We start from the raw sequence: 19,407 nt of genomic DNA, 5'->3' as shown, positions 1-19,407 counted from the left end.
GACTAGTGTGTGTGCTGCTGGATAGCTTTAATCAATCAGCTAGGTGTATTTGTTGCTGCATCTGCCAAGTAAAGCAATCGGGTGACTGCAGGGTGACCAATGTTGAACTTTCATGTACATGTATGAACGGCATTAACCTTCTCTCTGTGTATCAAAATATCCCTGAAAAAACAAACAAACATCTGTTTGGTCATACTACAGGAGAGTATTTCAACCAGCCTCTCCAGATCTTCAGGTGAAATCTGAAAATTTGAAAATGTTCAATAATACCATTCTCATGCATGTGCTACCAGAACCATACGTGTTCGTCTGCTGCCACCCAACTGACAAAGCCCATCTGTTATAGCCTGGCTCATAGGTTGGGGCAAAAAAATGAGTCACAGGAAAAGTAAGCTGTTAATTTATGTATGTGTGTGTATTTGTAATTTACATGTAATTAATTAACAAAAGTAAATCAGTGGGAAAAGTTAGGGGTGAAAGATGTAGATGAGTGGAAATGTGCAGCATGATTATCATGTTGTAGAAGCAAAAGGACACAGGAGGACACCCCACTTGATCATGGGGCACACTGGGCCCAGTTGTGTCTAATGCAACCAACCACAACAGTGGGTAGGTCCCATCCTGCAGGAAGAAACACAACAGCAACTGGTACAAATTAAGAAAAGTAGAGGGTGAAAATCAGGGAAGCTGCCCTTTAAATCAAAGTGGCACAGGACACATGTTACCAAAGCATTGTAAAAGTTTCTGCATGTGCTCATGCTAATAATGTGGCATTACACTCTTTGTAGACAGACAAAGTGGTGAGATGAAAACACACAAAACTAGATGAGAGAAGCAAGTTTGGACAGATAAAAGAAAAAAAAAAGATAAAACAGACAAAGCAACAGGCAGGCAGACCAGCTGACAAGCAACAGTTAAAGAAAAGGGAAAAAAAAGCAAACAAAACTGACAAACAGGCAGACAGGTGGGTAGGGAGAAACGCACCATAATGGGGATGCTTCACAGCATATATGTAGGTGTTCCTAATGATGTTTGCTTATTGCAAGCACTGCTGATGCTTTCCTGGAATATCCTGACTCCCTTAGTTTGGTCTCTTATTGCAGTTGTTTGTGTGTGTGTTGCTTCCTTTTCTGCAAAAAATGATGTCAGAGAGAGAGGGTAGTTAACTTAGCATGCCATTTTCTGTCCTACTCTTAATTCTAACTGAACACTGCAGATGGAGGAGGAGGAGAAGGAGAAGGAGGAGGGTGGGGTAGGGGTGATGGAGGGGGATAACTACCTCAACTCTCCCGTGCAAGCCCTCCTTCATCTGATGTAACACTGTCAAACCACTGAGTTTAATACAAATCGATAGGCGACGGGAGTATGTTCAAACCACTTTCCTGGTTTCTCTCTCTTTTTTTCTAACAGTTGTAGATCTATTTTTGCAAGGGATTTTTAATCATGAGGGGGAAAAAAAACAAAAAAAAAAACGTCACGCACACATGCGCATATAGGGTGCCACACTGACGCATCGTTTGTTGTATAGTCAACTGTTTTTGCTGGACTGAGGCATGCCTGTAGCGGATAATTGTTTTTACCGCATTCAACAGTGTTTTCAAAGCACGGGGACCAAAGTCAAGGCTGTTGGAGCGGAGGCTAACGAGGATAGATGCGCTAAAGTAATGCTGCTTATCCCTTTAAAATGAGGGCTGATTTAAGGAATTCAACTGAGGCATCACGATCTTAATGTGAAGTCTCCCCAGTGTTTTCGACGTTACCGACTTGGACACTTTAACCATGGATCTGCAAGCTTTAAGAGTAAAAGCAACCATCCACAGCCTCATTTGGCGGCTAAAAAACATCTTTGCCCATCTGAAAGGGAAATAACCTACACGTGGAGAAGTGTAAAGAGGGATTTTAAAGAAAAACAATCTCGAGCCTATATGTGGATTGATTTTTTTCTTCTCTCTGCTCTCAGCATTCCCTCAGTCACTCGACGGATTTTTGCCATTACAGCTCAGTAGAGGGTGTCAGATCTTTCTTAGAGCACCGCGCCAGGATGAACAGAGTCTCCGCGTTCCTCTTTTTGTGATTCCCGAATTTGCCAGAGCAAAGGACAAACATACAAATAAATAAATATATAAAAAGACGTGAAGGGAAACGGCGCACACGAGCGAGGCAAGACGCCGAAGGATGTGATGGGGGGATGCGGGTGTTTTGCAGCGGTGGGATCGTCTGTAAAGCTCCGGCGCAGGGTGTGAATTCAGCACCAGGGGGAGAGGGAACAGCTCCCGACGCCGCAACACGCAGCACGACTGAGGGGGGGAGAGAGGACAGCAAAAAGGGACGGATTTGGTCATTTTTCTTGCTGCCAAGGTCAGTCTTAAACCAACTGAAAATGCCAAAAGATGTGTCGGACTGTGCTGTCGCTCGCTGTTTTTGATTTTTATCACCAACACGCGGAGGCTGCGAGGATTCAGTCGATGTGAAAGAGACGTTTATGTGGGCATTTTCAAAACTGCAAGTCTGGACACAAGAGCAGGTTAGATGCAGCGTGGATCTGGTATAAAAGACTGCCTTTTTCTCCCCCCAAATGTCTGTATCTTCTCTTCTTTCTTCTGATTGATGTAGACTAAATTCCCAGCTCGTATGTCTTGAAACCGGGAATGAATTGTTCACGTTAAAAAAAAAATGCTGCTTTGGATTGTTCTGCTGAATGCGGCTCTTTGTGTTGCTAGTGGAAATGTTACAAGGGACGTTTGTAAGGAGCAGATATGCTCTTGCAACGAGATAGAGGGAGATCTGCACATAGACTGCGAAAAAAGGAGCTTCACCACTCTGCAGCATTTGACTGGCCCGAGCTCGCAGTTTTATCACTTGCTGCTGCACGGGAATTCTTTATCCAGGCTATTTCCCAACGAGTTCGCCAACTTTTACAATGCTGTGAGCTTGCATTTAGAAAACAATGGTTTGCACGACATTGTCCCTGGCGCCTTTCTGGGACTGCAGCTGGTGAAGAGGCTGCACATCAATAACAATAAGATAAGATCATTCAGGAAGAGTACATTTCTGGGGTTAGACGACTTGGAATATCTCCAAGCTGATTTCAATCTACTGAGGGATATTGACCCCGTTGTTTTCAGGGATCTTAATAAACTTGAAGTGTTAATACTTAACGACAACCTCATCAGTGCGCTACCTATAAACGTGTTTCAACATGTGCCCATTACGCATCTCGACCTGCGGGGAAACCGAATCAAAACGTTGCCTTATGAGGGGATCCTTGAACAAATACCGGGCATTGCGGAGGTTTTGTTGGAGGACAACCCTTGGGACTGTAACTGCGACCTGGTTTCTCTTAAGGAATGGCTGGAGAACATACCGCGTAACGCGCTTATTGGGAGGGTGATATGTGAGGCTCCCACCAGGCTGCAGGGGAGCGACCTGAACGAGACGTCAGAAGAGGATCTGTGCCCTTCACAGAGCGGCGGTGTGGACGCCAGCCTCGTCGCCCCTCCCACCCAGGAGGAGACCTCGGAGCCTGTGGCCCGCGGCCCGCGTCCCACGCCTCACAAGCCCAGTGGAGACGCCAGTGGGCCCCCGACGCCTGGCGGCCACGGGCCCAGGAGTCGCTCCAAATCTCGTGAGAATTGGCAGCTGAAAACTAAGCCCACTCCAGTGGTGGCAGGTGTGAACGGGGACAAAGACCAGCTGCACAACATGACGTGCCCACAGCCGTGCAACTGCAAGCTGGTCGGCTCCAGACAAGGGCTGGGGGTCAACTGTGAGGGGAAGAAGATCGAGAGCTTATCTAACCTCAAACCCAAGCCCTTGGCCGCGCACGAGCTGAATATGAGAGACAACAACATACACACAGTGAAAAAGAATCAGCTGCTCGGCTACTCCAGCCTCAACCTGCTCGACCTGGGTGGGAACAACATCAAGGTGATTGACAACGGCACTTTCCAAAACCAGAGCGAGCTGAGATGGCTGTATGTGGATAAGAACTATCTGGATACGCTGATAGCAGAGATGTTCGCGGGCCTTGTGAATCTGGAATATCTCAGTTTGGAATACAACGACATCCAGCTGATAGTGGCAGGTGCGTTCAGCCCCATGCCAAATCTGAGGGTTCTGTTCCTCAACAACAACTTGCTGAAATCTTTACCCGTGGATGCTTTCCTTGGGATTTCTTTATCTAAAATTAGTCTCCATAATAATTATTTCCCTTATCTCCCTGTGGCTGGCGTGTTAGACCAGCTCAATTCAATCATACAGATCGATTTGCATGGGAATCCGTGGGATTGCTCGTGCAACATCGTGCCCTTCAAGCAGTGGACGGAGAAGCTCGGGGCCGATGTGATAGTGAGTGATCTCAAGTGCGAGTCCCCTGAAGAGTTTTGGAAACGTGATTTCCGCTACGTCCGGAACGACCTCATGTGCCCCAAACTCTATGACAGAGTCTCCCCAACTTCCCTCTCTAAAAACAGCACTTTCACCCTGGACTCGGGGACGCGCTCGAACTCGTATCTGGAGCCCAACAGGGTCTCCATTTCAGTGCTCGTCCCCGGGCTGCTCTTAGTGTTCGTCACGTCCGCTTTCACTGTTGTAGGAATGCTCGTGTTTATTTTGCGGAATCGAAAGAGGTCAAAGCGGAGGGACGGGAACTCGTCCGCGTCGGAGATCAACTCCTTGCAGACAGTGTGTGACTCCTCTTATTGGCACAGCGGGCCTTATCACGCAGACGGGGGCGCGCACAGGGGCTTCGACTGCAGCACGCACCTCTCCACGACAAACGATGCGTAAAAGGGACTCTAGTAGAATAAAAGCCACACCAGACTGGATTACAAACAGCCACACAGACAGACTGACAAATGACTAAGTACCACAGGCGAACACAGTTCTTTATGTCTTGTTTCCTCCAGTTGAACCAAGTAAGTCAGTCTGCTGCTGCTGCTGCACAGGCCCCACTCTGTAATATATGTATATGCCAAGCCCCCCTGGCTAAACCTCCCCTCTCCCTCCCTTCCTCCCTCCCTCCTCGCAGTTCTGCTATTTGCCGCAATCGGACTACGGATCTGTTTGAGACGGAAAAGAGGGAGACATGCGGAGCTACGCAGGGAGAGAGCGTGTGTGAAAGAAAGAAAGAAAGAAAGAGAGAGAGAGAGAAAGAGCCCGAGGACCGGAGGAATGGTGCACGAGCGCATGAATGTAAATGTAAATACTCGGACCGATGTATCATAATCTGCATGATGATATTTCGCATGGTTTCAACACACACACACGCACACAGACACACACACACACACACGCACACACACGACAGCGAGGAACCATAACCACCATAACCAACAAAGAAGCGACCCTTTCATGTTATATCAATATGACGACTATATATAGATATTAAGAATTATATATGACTATTACAAAGTGCCATTTCTCTATTTTTTGTGAACCTGCAGTTAGGATTTGTATTTGTTGTTTTAAACTTGTTTGGAGAAAAGAGACAAAAAAAAATCAATAGCGGATTATGATGATTATCTGAGAGGAGTGATGGACGTGAAGCTGTCAGTGCATGTTCTTTTTCTGTTCGTTATCATTTGATTGTCGATAAATATTTGGGGTTATTTATACCGTAACTAGATGGTGCAGATGGAACCCAACGTCTGCGCAGTCATCATCTCCTTTATGAATGTAAACTGTGTTATTTTATGGTGTGCCAATTGTTGACTTTCAGATATTCAGACATGCAGATGAGCATGACCAATTAACGTCACTCAGATGCTTATGCTGCAAAAGTTAATGTAGCTAAAATAACAGTTCCGTGGTTTTGTGTGTCAATGAATATAGCCTGCTTTGGGTGAGAGGAAGAAAAAAAAAATCAAGTCATTTAAAAGGGGGGTTTATACCATCATATTTTTTCAACAACTGAGCAAAGAAGTGTTTTCAATTAAGCTATGTAATTCGATCTACTGTATGTAAACAGCGCAGGTAGACTGATATAGAGTAGAATGCTTTTTTAATGTCATAAAAAAGTATTCCTCCACAAAAAAAGCATATGGCTATGATTCACTTTCATCATGTTGTGAGCTTTTGTAAAGCCATCTAATCTTGTCCAAATAAGAGAACTGAAATTCACTGTATTTACTACAAACATGTGCTTGAAATAAGCTGTTTTTTGTGGGAGGTGGGTCCTTTCTAACATGCTATGGCAAGAAGGAGAGAGGAGGAGAGAGATAGGAGGTATGGAGGGTGAAGGGAACACATATACATACTGTGGAGGTAATTGGAAGATGCCTTTTTTTTTTCCACTAGCAATTTGAACTTGAGATGCTTTTCTTTCTGCAGAAGAAGGGGGGGTGGGGTGGAGGTCCGTATGGTTTATGTGGGCTCATGAAAACATTGCCATGACTGAATACCTGTTTTGCAGAGCTCAGATACCAGGTCTGCTGCTTAAAACCTATTACCACTTTTGTCCTGAACGTGGATACTGTTTTGGAAAATAAAAGCATTAAAAAGGTGGGGGCATATTTCCAGTAATCATAAAAATGTAACATTTTTTAACTTATGAAAGGAATGTTCAAATTCTTTTTCATTTTAATTTAATTATGACTTAAATTCCACAGCTAATGACCCATTATTGACTTTGTCTATTGTTTTTTTTTATAAACCCACTATATGACGCATCATTTTAGCATAATTTGGCAAAACAAACAAACAAACAAAACCCCAAGATGCCATGGCCATTTTGAGAGTGTACAGAGTTAATGTACGATGGGTTTACACCCCCCGACTCCACCTCACCTTCCTGCAATTTTGCCCCGCTAGTGGGCCTGCAGTGTCAGACTAGCGCTGTCCATGGTGCTGAATCACGGCCCTCATCCCGTCTTTGTCTGTCTGCCCCTTGCCTGTGCGTCTTTGAGTGTGTGTGTGGATAAATGAGGTACACGCAGAGAGAGATAGAGAGAGCAGTTGCGTGATTGTTTGCATGTATGCGTATAAACCCTTACACCCCCCTTCAGTCAGCCCTCCCTCTTCCCCTAATGTGTAATCACACAGCAGCTTGACCTTGGGGACTAACCTCTCAGCAGATCTGTGACAAAAACCACTCATCGCAATCATCGTCACCTTCCTGCCTTTTTGCCCCCCTCCCCTCCATCTTCTGTCCAGTCCCTCCAATCACACAAAGGGTGGGGATATTGGGGAAACTATGTGTCTCTTCTGTGGAGTATTACTGTGCCACAGCCCACTGATGATTTGTCATTTATATGCTTTGCGATATTTGACCTGCTTCTATTTTGTTAAATAAAGTGTGGTTGAGGTTGAGTTAAAAAAGAAAAAAAAAAAAAAACCTTGGATTTGACTAAGATGGTTTAATGGGACATGTTTGAGTCATCTGTTCATATTGTTTTACACGATTTATATCTTGAGGGGTTTGGATGAGGCCGAGTGACTTATACATGGAAAAATGTTCAAAATCATTTCATCACAGTACTGTACAGTGTAGATTTTTATATTGTATATGCTTATTTTATGATTATAATAACAAGATTCAATCACAATCCCTGGAGGGACAATGACACATTTTTGTGTGCTGCAGTGCTGGCTGTATTATCAATACAATACCCAATACTGCAACATAACTGTCCAATGAAGCACTGCTATATATATGATTTATAGCTGTAATTTGTGTATTTATTAGCACAAGTAAATGACTGTAGATTGCATAATAGTGATTAATAAGAACAATATTTGGGTTGCTAGATTTCCATGATTTTCACTTTGCTTGTCTGTTTAGCTTCTGACTACTTATTTTCTATCAAGGTCCTGCGGGACATTTAGAACAAATTCCACCTACAAGCCAATTAATACCATTCAAAACAGCAAACTTGTTGGATCACTATTTGTTGGAGCTTTTATTAACGATTTATTACCATGTATGATCAACAGTTGACTGACTTATTTGTTAAAAGGGTCATTAAGTTGAGAACATTTATAAATATCATAACTGCAATTAAAAAAAGCTAATCATTTAGGTATGTTTTACTAACATTTGTGACGGCATTATTACAAAGCGGATATAATTAAGAATATAATTAGCAAGACCTCTTATTTAAACAAGGCCAAATAATGCAAGAGGCTTTATTTAAATTAGAGCTTTGTGTCTTACAAATGTTCCAAACATCAATATTCCATGTTTACACTATTTCAGGTTGTGCATGAGAAAAGCTACTCAATCTTTGTACACGAGCTGATAAATGGTCATAGCACAATAAGTCTGCAGTTCGACATGTTAATAAGCAGCCAATAAATGGATTTCCATCCACAGACCATGCACCATTGTTCAAGATAATAAGTGGTCACACTGCACGGGAGAGGTTTCCCTAATGACTGAAAGAGCGTAAAGGACAAGTAAAGGTTGCAATTCTGGAGGATCTTCCTCAACCTGGCAACCCAAAAAACTATTTGGTAATGTTTTATTTTACAGGTTCTTCATGTTCCAATAATTTGTTTAAGCTTTCTTGGAAAGAACCATATAATTACAGAGAAAGTTGACAGAGTTCTGTTTTAGTTAGTTTATGTTGGGGTTAACTAATAACTCTTGGGTGAATTTTGATGCAAGAACTGGCTCAAACTAAATCCCTGGGAGCATTTATTACTCATTTAATATTATTAAAAGACTTTTTTGAGGACATATTAAGTTCACCTCACCAGCTGAACTCTAATTGAAATTTTCAAAGCTTCTTAAATAACTAGGAGTGTACCACCTGATCACTCTCTATTTTAGCTCAGATTAGAACCAAATAACATGTTTCCTCTGAGAGATTTCCTGGTAGCTTACTTGGAAATAAAATTTTCAAACCTGTAACATAAAGTGTTACCATGTTTTTGTATTAATACCTAGTAAGTGACGGTTTTTGCTTCATCGTTAATAAATTCACTATTTACAGCTTTTAAAACATTTAGAACTAACACCTCATCAGAAAGGGGGACCTATCTTCTTTGTGGCCTTTACTGCATGTAACCCCAAAATCTGGCACGGCTTGTAAAAACAGAAAAAAAAACAAAAACCTTTTGATTGGTGTACAAAAAGCAAATTTGAGAAACTGTATGCAAATGGACTGATTAGTAGGAGGTGTATCCTTGCTGCTCTTATCCACTGTATAAATAAATAGACTCCTATTACACACAATGGAAAGATCCATCTGCAGTACATTGTGCAGCAGTGTTAAACCTTATTGTATGCTACACTGGATAACATTACGTCCAAACATGACACATCTTGTGTGTGTTGTGAATCCATTAGAGAATGTTTTCTGTCAGGTGTTCCTATGTGACTCGGTGTCGAACAGTGGGACCCATTCATTAATGCAGTGGATAATAGCTGTTGGAGATCAGCGTAGAGTGGAGTAGACTCTTTTACATGCTGGGCACACAGCACTCCAACACTGTTGTGGCCCAGCAGGACCGCCACAGTTCCTGTAATAGTCCCCCCTCCCTATCCCTGCCCGGTGGAGCTGGCAGTTGATGCAACACTTCCAGCAGGGATAACATCATCCGCACACCTAATAACACTCTGCTTTGGTGCAAGTCTCAATGGTCTCACTTTGGTTTAAGTCAGACCCATTTCATCCTCAGGGTATGGAAAATAGTTTGTGTGTGTTCTTTATTTGGGGGCTGTTTTTGCTTCGGGGTTACTACTTCTCGTGCACCTGTAGCGGGTTAGTCATCAGTTGGAATTCCCATTACAACTTCACCACCCACTACAACGAAACAGTAGCTCTTGTGTTGTGCTACCTCAGGCATGTTTTTTAGCATCTGCTGGAAAAAAAAATATAACCTTTAATAACTGGTATGTGGCTACATAATCCTAAGAAGGCAGAATATGAAACAAGTCATGTCTCTGATTCATAAACAGTTCCAAAACACAAGAGTAAAAAGTATTTTCCTTTAATTTGGACTTAACCATGAGTGACTAGCTTTTATCTGACTCCTAATGCTCAGACTGAGTGTGACGGCTCTTGTTTAGGTTTTGTAACAATCCCCCCAAAACTTTTAAGCTTGGGTATTAGCCTTTGATGTTAGCTTTGATGAAAGCCCTGTGTGTTGCACTAAAGTGTTGCCAGTAGGCCTGCACTTCCAAACCCTGAAGCCAATGCAGTCCTTGCTGCAGGTATTAGCCCATGGGAGGTGTGCAGCATTGATTAGCAGGCATTATCCCCCGGGATGTCTTCTTGTTGCTCTCAGATATTATTATCAACCCATCCACTGCAAGACTATAAGTCTCACTGGTTGGGTTTTATTAGTGGTTATGTTCTCTGTGAGCCACAATAATTATAGAATACTCTCCACCCTGTAATGTAGTGCCAGTGATTGGTATTGAATGCACTGGAGTGCAAGTGTTTTACATGAAAGGAAACACAGCAGTGTGACAAGCAGGCACCAGCTTGTGTAATCATTGTGCTTGCTAATGTACCTTTCAATATGCAAACATATCCTAAAAGCACGCCTCAGATATAATTACATCAACAGAGCGAAATCTATAGAGGGTAAAAATGTGTTTGTGCTGCGTGGAATTTTTCCTGCAGCCTTACTCAATGTACTATTTCAATATAATCAGTCTAAGTCATTTTCATTTCCTGTTGTTTTTTGCCTTTGTAACTAAAGATTGGGCAGGGTGGCGCTTTGGATCACAGGCCTACTTGCACTGAAGCAGCAATACATGAAGTAACTCTGGTAACTCTTAAAGCAGCGAAGTGCTCTAAGTGTTCAGATGCAGGTGGACAAATCAATCAAACCACAAGTAGTTCAAATATTAGTCATACTCCCATGTCTGTTAGACAGACTATACGGCAAACACCCTGAGTAATTAAAAGAAGCTTCACTCATAATTGACCCAGATCTGATGTCAACCCACTTGCACACTGGCCTACGTCAAACCACCAAGCAAGGTCTTTAATCAAGATGAGTGAATGGCCTACCGAGTGTTTCCTCCACCTCTAAGTAATCCTCTTCTTCCAGCCCCCACATATCGATTATCTCATTGATTTGATTTAGCGGCCACACTACCGCCCATCCCTCACTGGCATTTCAGGCATTATGTTGCACCACCTGTTCCGATTACACTGCTCAAATTGGACCTCGAAAAGCTCCCCAATACACAAGAAAGTGGAGTGTGTTTGCAATCATAATGTAAGAATGTGTGAGATTTATTCAAAGGGAAAGGGGTTGTGACAGACTTTCTAACACACTTGTCTATTTTTTTTCATTATTTCGGCACACATTACCTTGTTAAGTGGGTGGATGCATGGTCTCACACTGAAGGGCACACGCACTGCAGCTTGACACAAGATATTTTAATTTCCTGAAGCTATCTTGGTCTGAACCCAAGGACACCTGCCCTCAGTGCTTTTCATAATTATCTGGCTGGTCAGAGAACAGCTTGTAACTGAGCCAGGGGGAGGCTGGCCTATTATATCGAGCGCTCAGTAAGGGCCTCTTCAAGTCCATACAAATTGCGTATGGCTGCTGGTTTTACATTGGCATATTTGTACGTCCAGGGCTCTTGAATCTTATGGGAGAAGTGGCATTAAGTTGATGTTGATTGCATACAATGATGCTTTAGATAAAGCTGTAGATTGGAGGGCTTGAGCATGTGCTAATAGTTGGTTGTGAACATAATCTGAATTGTCAAACTCTGGAAACTGAGAGACAATCCATCCTGAAGTCTCCTTTTTAATTCTGAAATATAAACACTGATTCAGTGAAAACCAGAAATACGTGTTTTATATCATTTGGAACTATGTGCACTTGCCAACATAATAACAGCAATAAAACTTTTTTAGTGTTATTAGTTCAAAAGAAGTTTGGCATTGACCAAGTCGGATCAGGACACATTTATTCAATAAATAAAGACAAACACATCACAATACTGAAAATACACTTAAATGTAATAAATAAATACTCCAATAAATACTCCACTGCTGCACAGGTTAAACATAATATGTGGAAAATAAAGCAATATTTTCCCATGACATATTTCTTTATATTTAAACCAAATATAGCATGTGGAAAAGTGGTAACCCCTTCATTTGTGAAAACTTTATGCTTGATAAAGACATAGGCATAGGCTGTCCCTGATTGAATATATAAATTTTTTTTTTCTTCAAAAACCCATGAAAAGACAATCTCTTGTCATATATTGCCACATGTTTGTGGTCAATGGACTTCATACACATCTGGCTAATAAAGAATTATTTATAAAACTTCAAAACCCCAAATCAAACATTGAGGATTTGGGAGTGGTAGTGATGCACGTAAAAAGCCATCAGTGGACAAAGGGAATATAAAATCCGTTCATAGAAGAGTCTCAGAAACCCCAAATTTTTTGAAGATGACTTTTGACAGAGATCATCACTTCAAAATGCTTATTAAAATTGAAAGATTTTGTGCTGATGAAACAATGTTATTATGCTCTATAGGCTGTCAAATGGTTTGGATATTCCAGGAACCTTATAAGTACTATAATATTAAGGTTGTCCTTATTGTTCTCATTTATTATAATTTCAAAATAACTATCTGTAGCACGTTGGAGCAGAGCAGAGCAGTAATGGTACTTTGAATTATTTTGCACCAAAGTCATCTTCTTTTAGTCCTAAAAACAAATTGTACTGAATTGGGACCATTTGGTGAAGGGGTCTAAATGTGATTTATGCGATCCATGCTTAATTTGGTTGTTTCATGGACCTACTGTTGATAACAAAGCTTCAGCAACACCAAACACATTTCAGAATCTCATCAGTAATTTCCAAACTGCCCCTTTGGTTGGCTTCGCATAAATGCACATAACTGTTTTCTTTCCGAACTCATTCAAAGTTTCATGAATTGCAAAGTAGCGCAATTACACTTGACAGACATGTCGAAATCCTTTGTTACTAAAGCAGTGTCATTTCAAGGACGTTATTTTAATGAGTCATTTGTTTCCCAAAGGGAGTATGATGAAGTATTTTAGAATAACCTTTCAGACATGCTAATTATAGTGAGTCTGACTAATCTTACCAGACACTAAATGCATTGTTTCCAAAACAAGATGCTCTTCCCGTTTGCTGCATTATTCAAATTGCGTAAATTCTGTCTTTTGCTACATTAGCATGCTTGGTGGCTCCAGCATCTTGGAGGAAACTTTGAAATCCACTTTATTGAAATATCAGCTCAAAGCAGAGTGAAAACATGAAAGATTAAACTAATTTGCATTGCCACATGCAGAGAGAGCTTCCCTACCATTAGGGAGACACGCAGAAGGCTTTGATATGTTAATATACAGTGTCAGTGCTGTATGGCATGTTGACCAGTATACATATGTTCACTGATCGAGCACATATGGCTTTAAAGTCTGTCTATGAAAAACACACACGCACACACACTACGAAGCTTTTAAATCCATTTCTGCACCGAAGCAGGTGCTGGAATTAAATATTCAATGCAAGAAGATCACAAATCAGCCACAGGTAAATGCCAGCGCTGATCAGCCACAACTTAAAAAAACATAAATGAAAGAGGTCAATCAACTACTTAAATTAAATTGAGAAAATAATACTATTATGTTTTTAGATTTCCCAGCATGCTTTGCTTATATAGTTTAGAGTTAACTGCACTTCGAAGAATGTTCAATAACTAAAACAATAAATACATCAGATTAATCAAACAACACTGAGATTCAACAAACATTCAATTAAAATAAAGAAGACGAGATAATGAGATAATGAAACATTTCTTTTACTAAATAAAGTTCGATTTTACAATGCCGGTGGGTTTAATGTAGTGGCTGATCAGTGTATGTAGATGAGAGGTGAATGAGACAATGCATTATTAATGCTGCATTAGCAAATGTCCTTGGCACCTAACAATGCTTCAGAAACAGAACAGTGAATGAACTCGACTTCCCAAGGTAACATTTTGTGAAAACACAGGCCCAAAAGCACAAAGTTGGCACTGAAAAGGTCATCCCTATTTCATTTCTCCTCCCTCACGACATTGTTTGCCTTCCTACCGACTCAATCCAGCGCCATTTAGAAGGCTATGTTTTGATTTTTCACTCCTTTGTCACTCTTTGATGACTGGCAAATCAATAGGCTCTTGATGACAGGGTTGGGGTAGGGAGGGTGGGGGGCTGGGGTGGGGTGGGGGCTGACTTCTCTTACACCCACTCTATTTAGCCTGACAGCTAGAGGCAGTTCACAACAAACACATTGTCCCCATCAACAGCAACAGTCCAAAAAAAAAAAAGACAAAAACAACTGCTCCTGACATCAGTTACTAAGCGTTTCCTCCGATTGTGTACATGTCAGACAAATTGTCCACATGTCTCCTCTTGTTATAGGTAATCATAGCTATGTTTTGGTATCTGTGTGTGTGTGTGTGTGTGTGTGTGTGTGTGTGTATCAGTGTGTGGAGAGTAGATGTGTGGCAAAACTTGGTTCTTTGCCTTCCCTGCCACTGCTTTCCAAGAAAAGTTCTGCTTTCCCATCTTCTTAATGCCTGGAGGATTTTTTTTTTTTTTTGTAACGGCATATTCTTCCCCTCTCTCTCTCTCGCTGTCTCTCTTATAGTTAGTTTTAGTCAGAATGTTGAGCTGTTGCTTAGCACCTCAGGCTATGAAGCGCTCATGCACAGGGGATAAGAGAATAAAAAGGTTTGCTGCACAAAAACCATTTGATGAACAACCGGGCAATTGTTGTTTTAGTAAATGTTACTGGCAATTAATCCATTGTTTGGTGTCATGGAGTTTATTTTACAGCTATTTCTAGCTGCCAACTGCTTTTTGGCCTAGAAAAGCATTAACATGCTTTTTTATTTTATTTTATTTTTTTTGTTCCAACAGCATTAACCGACACATTTTACCTTTGACCTCACCTCCTCAGTGCACAAGCCCACAACAAAACAAACCATTCTGCCTCGCCCCTCCTCTCGCGTAAACACACACATGCACATAACCAAATACAAATGTATGCTGGATAAATGTTGTCCTTAACCTGGTGTATACTACAACCACTCAGCAAATGCCAGCTGGGTCAACAGATGCCCTGAGCGCTCCATCTCCCTCGCTCTCTTACAAAGAACACTGGAGCTGTCGCTTCATCTGTGGACGCGCACACACGCACACACACACACGCCTGCACATTCTGAGCTGCAGCGACAGCAGCCTACAAGCAGATTATGAGGCTTTAGCTTGCTTTGTGTTTGGAGCACTGGAATTGCAGCAAGCAAAGGGATGATGGGTCAAAATTAGTGGGTTCTGGGATGTGGCTGTGCTGCAGATAAATCCACTTGATTAAAAAAAAAGAAAAAGCATTAAGCAGAATGAAACCAATGTTGTAAGTGAAATGTATAACAGACTATCTCTTCTTCTTTTCTAATGGTTTTCTCCATATGAAGATTAGATAAAAACACTGGCTTTGTCCCAGTTCTTCCTATCAACCATTTCCCTGTTTTGAGTCATTCCGGGTGTTCGGAAGCCCTACAAAAAGATAACTACAAAGCAGGGTGGTAAAACAACTCTAGTATGGGATGAGACTCCACCTGTGACTCATATCATCAGACGACCGGAAGTGGGAAGGAAACCACAAAAAAAGGCTGATGATGAGGATGCGCCGCGCCAAATTTTTAATGTTTGATGTTGCGATCCCACCTTCAGTTCATTTATTTTATTTGAGCTATTTTCACGGTGGCAAGGATAGCTCACTGGACAAATTAGGTGCTGAGAAAAGCACTGTGGGGGTAAAAAACTTTAAAATGTGGTAATAAATATACTAGGTGATTGTCCATTTTTCTCCTAAACACATTTTTGTCTCCACTATTACACTCCTAATCAGTGGATTCCACCTCTGTGTGATATTGCCCTCAACATTTGCCTGCTCTCTCTTTACATTATTGATAAAGTTGTGACATAAAAAAAGCACAGCATGTCTGACAGCAGCTGCGGTTATCGGTCTGGTGAGCTGAGCCAGTCACTGACTGTGTTTAACAAATACGAGCAATAGGAGAAGGCCTTTGGGAATAGCTGTTGCTGGTTCAGAGAACCCTGAGAAACAGGGAGGCCTGGAGGGGGGCTGGAGGTGGGGGTCGAGGAGAAGGGCTGATTGCATTCATTGATGGTGGACTGCAACTGGGAGGAATGTATAGATGGCAAATGATGGAGTCAAAAAGTGAGGTTAAAATAGACCAATCTATAGTTCATTTTCAAAGCGCTGCATACTGTATATCATTCTAGTGACCCTCTCTTTTTATTACACTGTGATAGCAGGAAGCCATATTATATAGGAGGCGCAGGGAGCATCTGCTCGGCACAGTGACTCAGAAGGAACCGAAGACCGAATTAGGTTTATCTCTGTGTACGAAACATAAAACCAAAGAGGATTTGATGGCTAATATGAAGATGTAGGGTGTTTCTTTCTGGAGAAGACTTTATGTTTTTCCAGCTTTTGTTGATAATACAAATATTCTAACAATGTATTGAATCCAAGCCTTTCTGTTACACAAACAAAAAAACGATCTTTATAAGTTTGGGTTAGGTTTTGTTTTAAGTGATGTTTTTATCATGGGAGCTCATGGTCTTAATAACAATTTCATACATCTGAAAGAACAAACAAGGAGTCTTCATTATGAACTGTAGTTCTCAGATTAAAAACAGTGAAAGCCACAAACAAAAAAACAGGCATAATGTGTAATTCACTTACGTATGTACTATAATTATAAATTCTTTAACCAATGTATTGTATGTACTGAAGCACTTCTGAATGATGATGTATTCACATACTGCCGTACATACTCCCACAGGTTGTTTATCCCTACTCTCTCATATGACCAAACCGTTTGTTGAACTATTGCTGTCACGTATGGAGGCAGGCATCCGCTGAAACTGCATCCCATTTGGCATCAAACAACAAAATAGTGGTTACTGTTGCTTTTTATTTGATCCAAAGTAGCTAGGTTCAAAGTTTTTGTTTAAACACTCAAAAACGTAATTGTTTTTCTGTAAACATCAGTACTTGCTTCCTTCCCACCCCATCACGTATTATGTGACATGCATCACGTGACTGTGTGCAACAACACCACCCACCACAGCAGTTTTTTCACACTGGGCACGAACTTTGATCAGTCACAGGTAAACGCCAGCGCCGATCAGCCACAGCTTTAATAACACACGGTGGATTACAGGGTCAGGATTGGCACTCAGACCAGACTGCCACAACCATCTACAGGTGGTCCGTCTTGTACAGAAGTACCAGTGAATGGTGATGCATTCACTTACAGATGTACATACTGAAGTGCCAGTGGATGGTGATGCATTCATCAATAATATGTGTTCTAAAATGCTTGTGATTGGTGGCGCATTCATTAACTGATGTACTTTATGTACTCAACTGGCTCTGAACAGTAACGCAGTGATAATCAGCACCATTGACTTGAGTACCTTTGAACAGTGATGCATTCACTTACTGAAGTATGTACGCTAGTGGATTTGAACGGTGATCAATTCACTTTACCATGAACTTGTAGTATCATAAGGTGAATTGTATGCAGAAGTATCTTTGAAGGGTGATGACTTCACTTACTTCAGCATATACTGAACTGTATTCAATTAGTGATGCAACCACTTAATGAAAGCAAATGCCAGTCAATAACTACACATTTTTAACTGAGCTGAACTGAAGTGATTAAATAGGCAAAGCGATTCTTTACTGTCTTCTCCGTGTCTGACTAAAACATTTTTTTTCTTAAATGGACAATTTACCAGGATTGAACAGCATCATCCACATCACATTTAAGTCCAAAGCCTTTTTCACATGTGAACTCTGGATGTCGTCTGGTAAAAACATCGCCAAGCTTGCTTTTAATGCTCCCGACAATAAAGCATAGAGGAGCATGTTCACACACATGCTCATTCACAATACCCAGACTTTGTACCGGGTGGGGGTCAAGGGTCACAGCCAATGTGTGACACTGGCTCATGCATCTGTTGCCCCAGTGCATGTTGGGAGGCTACCCTTCATGCCTATCTGGACACACTGCAATGAATTGCGTTAACTATTCGGTTGAAACTTGTCCACCAGAAACTTCATCTCAAATACAATTTCGATCAAACTCCAAAATTAATAATTTAAGACTACAATGATAAATACACAATTTTGTTGGAATTATATTCTATACATTGAATGCAGCGTGACTTCCAGCTGGTAGATTTTGCACCACCTGTCTTAACTTCCACATATTTCTTCCCTCCATATTTTTTCTGGTGTTAGGTTTCTACATAAAAACACACCACTGCAATTACTACTCAGAGGCTGATGTGAACATTTGAGTGCTTTTCCCAGCTGGTAATCCATTTTTACAATTACCTCAAAGTGGATATGCAGCATTTTTTATAGTCTCTTTGGTTTCAAGTGGTGGATGCTTCAATCTTAAACAGAAGACAGCATGGATATGTGTAAAGGGGCATCACTTCAGAGCTGTGTCACTGCTACAGTTTTTGTGCCACAAAATTCCCCAAGATGGACAGCATGGGTGCCAGTTACCATGGAGCACATCTCCTGTCCCATGTCCTCTCTCTGGAGAAAAAAAAGAGCGAGAAAAAGAGGGGAGAGGCAGAGAGAGAGAGCAAGCCAATCTATAAGCTGTCACTGTCTCTCTCTTGATGGCTGGATGATGGATGACTGCATCTTCTCTAACAATACCAACATACTCCCTGGGTGGCAGGCCTTTTGCACAAGGGCAAGGTAAGAACTTTGTGTGTGTCCATGTGCGAGTGCAAGTGGGGGCAATTAGCATCAATTTTCACTTGAACTGACAGCTGAAACTTTGTCCCTGTCTGTATTATACCACACTTGGCTTGAGGATTAACCCTTCCTAATTGAAATGGATTCATGCCGGTATAAAGATTTTTTTTTTGCAGTGTTGCCTCTTTTTTACCCAGATTCTGTGTCTGCTCAGTACACCCACCGAGCTACTGTGCAGCTCACAAGCCTTACAAATGATCTTTCTCTGTCTGTGTGATCTCCACAATATCCACACTCGCTGATGCGATGCATCTCAAATCAGAAAATCACCCCACAAAAATCAGAGATGATGAAAGCCTTCAGCGCTGCGCAGTTGGCAGAAAGGAAGCAGGGGAAGGGAGGGCAGGCTGCTGCCTCCCACTCCTTCTCTTGTTCAGTCTTTGGGGCCTTCGCTGGGTCTCTAGGCTTTGTCTCTTTCTCCTCTCTCCCCATCTTCAGTTCTGACTCTCTTACATGCTCAGTAGCTTTTCCGTCTCTCAACCTTTCTCTCTCACCCACTCCCTATCTGGTTCTCGGTCTCTCCCAGGGGCTTAATTTATGGTTGTGGAGCTCCAGAAACATAGGGATGACAACCCACGCTCTCCTCTGC

General features: G+C 41.7%; 1 protein-coding gene across 1 annotated transcript; it reads left to right on the top strand.

The window, feature by feature from the left end:
• Positions 1-1,339: 1,339 nt before the first annotated feature.
• On the top strand, positions 1,340-8,015 carry LOC137108739 (SLIT and NTRK-like protein 1). The gene has a single exon (XM_067493719.1). It carries the CDS (start codon positions 2,674-2,676, stop codon positions 4,786-4,788), a length of 2,115 nt encoding a protein of 704 aa, XP_067349820.1. The 5' UTR covers positions 1,340-2,673; the 3' UTR covers positions 4,789-8,015.
• The last annotated feature ends 11,392 nt before the right edge of the window (positions 8,016-19,407 follow it).

Source organism: Channa argus, chromosome 23 (assembly GCF_033026475.1).
Source record: "Channa argus isolate prfri chromosome 23, Channa argus male v1.0, whole genome shotgun sequence".
Lineage (NCBI taxonomy): Eukaryota > Metazoa > Chordata > Actinopteri > Anabantiformes > Channidae > Channa > Channa argus.
The sequence above is the reverse complement of the archived record's forward strand: the minus strand, read 5'-3'. Positions and strand labels throughout refer to the sequence as shown.